General features: G+C 46.0%; 1 protein-coding gene across 1 annotated transcript; it reads right to left on the reverse strand.

The window, feature by feature from the left end:
- Positions 1-346: 346 nt before the first annotated feature.
- On the reverse strand, positions 347-6410 carry LOC121713287 (transmembrane and death domain protein 1-like). Its single transcript, XM_042097804.1, has 6 exons — positions 6398-6410; positions 5738-5895; positions 4565-4943; positions 3279-3404; positions 1096-1245; positions 347-769 (listed from the first exon to the last, which is right to left on the reverse strand). Exons 1-6 carry the CDS (start codon positions 6408-6410, stop codon positions 438-440), a joined length of 1158 nt encoding a protein of 385 aa, XP_041953738.1. The 3' UTR covers positions 347-437.

The raw sequence follows: 6410 nt of genomic DNA on the forward strand, positions 1-6410 counted from the left end.
ACATCATCCAATTTCTCTGAAAAACCTGCCAAAAATACTGAGCTATCTTACCCAGGAACTGAGGGAGACATGTGACATAGCTGAACTCAAATGCTGTAAAGGCTTCTCTTATCTTGCGGCAAAGTGATCCATTGATTATTCTGAATTCACCACGTTTTTAACAGCCTCTCTCTGTCGTCCCCCGAGACGCTTGGATGGGGCGCTTTTAGGTAGATCTCGTTTTATGTAATAAAAGTGGTTTTAGCGAGGAAATTACTTTCTCCTCATCCTCCTGAGGGAATATCATTTGTACGCAGACAGGAAGAAAAGAGATCTGAGTCTCAGGTTTGAATTGTTATAGGTTTAGAGGGAAATCTGAACCGATTATGGTTTATTTTCTTCATAAAACTATACATTCATACTTCTTGTAAGTGGCAAGTATTTGTCAAGCTAACTTGTTATTCACTGCCGATGAGCAGAGGGGTCTCCTGCAACTCCTGAGTGGCCATCTCTGATGACGTCACAACACTGGTCAGAAGACCTCCATCCCGATGATCCCTCAGAAGGTGACCACTCTTCCTTCTCTTGCTGCAGCCAGCGGAGTCTCTCTGGGCTCTGTTGCAGATGCACAGCATAAGCAGAGTGGAAACACTCATCACGAAGGCGCTGGAGAAGCCCAGGAGGAGGCCGTATGCCAGGGGCCACACCCCGTCCAGCAGGCCGCGGGGGTTGGGGGGCACTGGCTTTCGCTCCACCACTAGCTCCAGGTCCCGCCAGGTTAAATCTCTCACTGCCAGCCAGCCAAGCAACAAAATAAAACACCAAAGTGGAGTCCAATATGAATTAGATATAGATAGATAGATAGATAGATACTTTATTGATCCCTAAGAGGAAATTAATTTAATGTGGACTAAATGTTGAGTCCAATATGAATTTAATGTATCATCTCTTCTAACAGGGAATGTGTTTTTGCTAAAGACTTACTTTCAATGAAAAATTGTGTGCCATAATTAAAAGCATGACTTGGACCAATAGACCAGTAATGTAAATTGTACATTATAAATGCAGGCCATAATCCTTAAGAATGTACTCTTGTAGTGTTTGTAGGTTACTTACATCGCCGTACCGAACTTCTCACTGTGTGTGTGTGTTGTTCTTTGATGGCGCTCTTATCCTCTAATGCCATTTGCTCGATGCGACTGTGGTATTCATCTACGTAGTGTTGCAGGCTCAGGGCCTTGGCCTGGTTTATGTTCTTGGCAACCTCTGGGGGGACATCACACAGCGTTGGGTGTCAGTTGCCATGCAACACGTGACATTTTCTACACAGATTCTCTTAATCTCTCTCAATCTCAAGCATGCTTCTCAAAAATGCAGCCAGTGCTTCCAAACAAACATTCGTGATTACTCATGTCATATATTTGCACAATCTGAGCTTTCCCTGTTTTTGACACATAAACAAATCAAACAAAAAATTAAAGTCCAGACAGGAAATGGCATGAAAAGAGAATCAGACAGGATGCCAAGGACCAAGAATAAACATGGCAGACAGACTGGCATCTCTAGGCCATGAACGAGTAGCACAAGCGGCGGCTAATTAATCTGCATGAGGCTACTGCGTCTGAGTGGACATCTCTCAAGGCGAGTCATTTACCGGCTGACAATTAAAACGTTCGTAATTGTGTCTTTTGTATCTGCCATGAATTCATCCTCTCCATTCGAGAGGAGATTGCTTTCAGCTAGTGCCACGCGTTTCGCTTTGACTGAAGGATGTTCTTGGGCTGTCGCGCTTGTCATCTTTTTTCCCCCTCTTTCCTTCCCTTCTTCTCTCTTTCTCTCTCTCTCTCCCTCTCTGTCCCTCGTTCCTCTCTTGGATGATGAAAGGAGCAGATGGTCGGTAGTGAATCTGGTGCGGGCTCCAGTGAGCCTGCTGTCAGATCATTTACACCTTGCCATATCCGACGCCACTCGAGTGTGGAGTCTCCTGCACAGCACAATCCAGTGTGTGCCAGCACAGAGACCAGCATTGTGTAGAATATTTCACAGCATTGTTAAAAAAAGAACGATGGAAAGAGAGAGAAAAAAAGCTCAGATGCTCAGATGGATTCATCAGTTTGGACAGCATTAAAAATAGATGTTCTTGTGTTATTTCATTATAAAAGTCACAGAGTGTGAATGATGGTTTTATCCCCCCCCCCCCCCCCCCCACAAAAAAAGTGCTGTGATATCTCATTATCCCATGCCTGTTAGAACATCACTATAGCACATGACGGGTGCCATAAGGCGCGCATGTAGCTGATTTAAAAGGTCTGTGTTTGATAACTTCGGTGGGCATCTGTTCATAGTTTGATTGCTAATCTGCCTCTGTGTTTAGGAGACGAGACATCACAGGAGATGCATCTTCAAAGGCGCTGAAGCGTATCTCAAAGTTGGGGCTGAGTGAAACTTAAAGAGTTTTGAATAGTGCCTGGAATCGTTGCAGTTAAGAAGATAAGTTTCAAGTGCTCACGCTCAACCGTGTGAAGAGACAAACAAACATAACATGAAATGTTTGCTAAAGTTGTTGCAAACTTACTCTGTACTCTATGCTGCAGAGGGTAATTTTGTTTACCCTCTCTCCCTCTCTCTCTCTGTCTCTCTCTCCCTTTCTCTCTCTGTTTCTCTCCTTCTCTCTCATTACTGTGTTGCCTTGTGTGCCATTGAAATATTATAGGTCTCTTAGCCTTCATTTGGTTGTGCAGATGCCTTGGCAACCTAATTGCTGTTCACTGTGAGGGGCCTCTCTTGTGTCTCAGTAAACAGAGAGATGAACAGTGCTGTATACGAGAGGCTGTGGAGACTCTGCTGTAACACTGGGGTTTTATGGATTTCAACCATCATCACTGACATTGCTAATGGCTGAGACCATATTGAGAGTATATTTCAGGCAGCCTCTTTTGCCATCCAAAATGCACACAGTGGCTGGTCTTCCTCACATATTTGTATGAAAACACTTTCTTAAAGTTTGTTGTATGTGTCAACACATACATTTATTGTGACACGATTGTTTTTTTCTTGGCACACAACTGTCCACACAAAATGTATATTAATATCCTGTGAATTGATTGATTTTTACCTTTTCACATCACGTTTATTTATTTTCTTTACTCTCTCTATGCCATGCCATGTTATGTAGGAAATTCTTGGGATGTGTTGTCAAGGGAGAGGTTATATATCTTCATTTCATTTAAGTTGAGCCTCTTGTGTTGTATTGGGTGGTGTGTGTGTGTGTGTGTGTGAGTTCACATATTCTGCCTGACCTATGGCGATGTCGGTCCTGCCGATCTGCTGCAGAGCGCCAGACAGCCTGTCGTAGTACATCTGTTCCCCGTGTATCTGCAGCCAGTCTGTCAGGTCCGAATGGCACTCGGCCTCGCTGTCACTGGCTGACACACACAAACACACACACACACACACACACACACACACACACGTGAGTACATGCACTCAACACACACACACATGGGCAGCTCAGACAGCAGTCGTGCTCCTGCTGCTGCCCAGTCGGAGACGGGCACGCCTGCCAACCCCAGCGCGGGCGCAGCGAACACAAGTTCACACGAGTTCCTCACACACGATTACACCTCATGTAATCCTATTTCTCAAAATACACGCCAGTGACCTTTTTTACGGGACTCTCAGTCTGTAAGTGTGTGTGTGTGTGTGTGTGTGTGTCAGTATGCGCCGGCAAGCTTTTGTGTTCCTGTCCTGCACGGTCACTTTCAGAGCCTGTCCATTCTGTGTTCTATTATCTTCAAAATCAGTGTGTCACTAAGAGCCTCCACCCCCCTCTGAGGGTTTTATCTTTTACTGATGAGAAAATTACATGTGAATGAATAGAAATGAATATGAATAGGCAAATCAAACGTGTGTTTGACAGGCCCTGGATGCCAAGCCAGTCACACTCTAGTGTTTGTGGTCTGACAACCCTCAGGGTGTCAACAAACATGTGCCACCGTGACTGCTGACTCCTTGAACGTGTCTAGAGAGACAGAGAGCGAGAGGAGAGAGTGTTAATGAAGAGAGTGAGTGAACAGAAGGAGTGAGTGGAGTGATGGAAGAGAGGGAAGAAAAAGAGAGGGAGAGAGACTAGAGAGGTTGACATGATAGAAAGATAATTGAGATGGGAGAGAAAGAGAGGTAGTAGATTTATTATATGTAAGGAGAGAGTGAACACGGAATGGGTCAAACTAAGCCTACAGTGATAAAGTGAAAGAGTATTCCTTGACAGTGAGTAGCCAATGGGAACAAGAGAGAGTGTCTCGATATTTAATAAGACATCACGAAAAAGCCTAGAGAGAGTGAATAGTTGGTGAACAGGAAGTGACTTGATACTGTGAATAAGAGTGAGATAATAACAACATTGAGTAAACCTAAGAGTGAGTTGATGTGAGTGAAATAGACAGACCAATGAAAGGAGAGATTGGCTTGACATGTGAAATAGATAAAAGATGGAGTGTGTGGAGAAACTGGATATGTGTCTAGACTCTAGAGAGAGAGACTAGATGCAGTTAATGGAGAGAGTGAATGCATGTCGCTCTCTCACCGCTGGCGTCCCTGCGTTGGCGTTGCCCCAGCCCGAGGTCATTGTTCTCCAGGGAGAGGCGCTGGATGTGCGCGAGGACGTCCTCCTCGGGCCGGGCCAGAGCGTCACGGAGGTCCTGGCACTCCCGCAGCGTCAGCAGCTCCACCAGCCGCTCCAGCTGGTGGCTGCCCAGGTCCTCGGCCACTGCAGCCGGCCAGCCAGCCAGCAGAACCAACAGCGTACGCGGGCGGGCGAACGGGGGCACGGTCAGGGCGCGGTCACCAAGCAGCAGGGGGTCCACGGAGGGCAGGAGAGAGAGAGGACAGAGGGGCCGCTCAGCTACCGCTGGCCCCCAACAAAAGAGCCGTGGGGACTCATTTGGCTCGGCGCTGGCCTGCAGCTGCCGGTGACACTCGTGATAAGTGGGCCCAGAGAAGCATGCTGACAGTACAGCAAGGCTTGGCTTCTAACCCCACTCTACGCTACCCAAGTTTCTGCTGTCTTGCAACCCTCCTCTTCTCTCCCCAAGTTCTGTTGGCCCTTACTGCTCCTACCGGTGCTACTCAAGTTTTCTGCTTTTTAAATTAAATTGCTAAAAGCTGCATGGATTAAACTACACTTGCTGTTTCGACAAGTGTCTTCATTTAGAGTTGGAATAGAATGAATACATGCCCTTAACCAAAAACACAGTGCTTCTACGCCTTGAATTCTAAGAACCAGACACTGCTATACAAACTGCATCTATGATATTATAATTGCCTGCTTTACCTGTAAATGATGTAACAGATACAAGTGCTGTGCAAAATAACAGCACATAGAAGACTACTGGAAGCAATATTAATACACAAGGGTTTTATATTTACATTATTACACAATTATTATTACACAAAGGTTTGCCTGCATTGTACTGTGTGTCACCCAGCTCATTTGGAACACCGCACATCTGTGCCTGGGACAGATGTGGTGTGTCTCAGACATGGGAAGGATTCAATTAGCAGAGTGTGTGATGGAGCTGATGAGCCTTTCCCCTCTGTCACTGTCAACATCACTCCCTAAATTACCTGCTCGTGTCAATATCCCCAGCAGGGTGGCATGCTCTGGAAGTGAAGGCACTCTGAAGGACGGCCTGCCTGTCTAGGTTTGAAAGCTATTGCTGTGGTTACAGATGTTCTCACAGCTCGCAGCTCAACTCACCTGTGTCCTCACACGTGACTGGGCTGACGAGGATAAGGACGGAGATGAGAGTGAGAGGGTAGAAGAGGCCAGCTCGCATACTGACAGCCAAGACGTTGCCACAAAGATTTTGGTGAGAATCTTTTTTTGTTGTTGTTGCAAAAGCTTTCTTTTTTCTTCTATGAAGAGATCAGTGTCATAAAGATTAGAATTTCAGTAACATTCTAGAATTGTGTGTTCTGTTTACTGGTCTGCCCACCAGAGGGCTTTATGGACAAGCAGGAACATTATTCAGCTCACACTTTCGGCTACACACTCGACATCCACATCTCCATAAGAATGTTCTCTTGTTGCAAAACAATACATTAACTGCACTGGCTTCAAGTATGTTTTACAATAGGATAGTAACAGGCACAAAGTCCACAAGCCACATAACACCTGTACTGTTGCAGCTACACTGGTTACCAGTTACCCAGAGAGTCCAGTTTAAGATCCTACTGTTGACATATAAAGCCCTGCATAAGCTTGCTCCCAATTATATCACCGACCTCTTGGAGAGCTACACCCCTTCCCGCTCGCTGCGATCCTCATCAGCTGGTCTGCTCAAGGTGCCCAAGATGAACCTCAGCACCATGGGAGAGAGAGCGTTCTCCCACACAGCACCAAAGCTATGGAACTCACTTCCAAACGACAT

Source organism: Alosa sapidissima, chromosome 7, assembly GCF_018492685.1.
Source record: "Alosa sapidissima isolate fAloSap1 chromosome 7, fAloSap1.pri, whole genome shotgun sequence".
Taxonomy (NCBI): domain Eukaryota; kingdom Metazoa; phylum Chordata; class Actinopteri; order Clupeiformes; family Clupeidae; genus Alosa; species Alosa sapidissima.

Bases quoted from the DNA above. Each gene is read 5' to 3' on its own strand.
- LOC121713287 (XM_042097804.1), bottom strand. The intron at 4,944-5,737 runs GTGAGTTGAGCT...TGTCACCGGCAG, and splicing joins AGTCACGTGTGAGGACACAG to CTGCAGGCCAGCGCCGAGCC. The intron at 3,405-4,564 runs GTGAGAGAGCGA...TGTGTGTGTCAG, and splicing joins CCAACGCAGGGACGCCAGCG to CCAGTGACAGCGAGGCCGAG.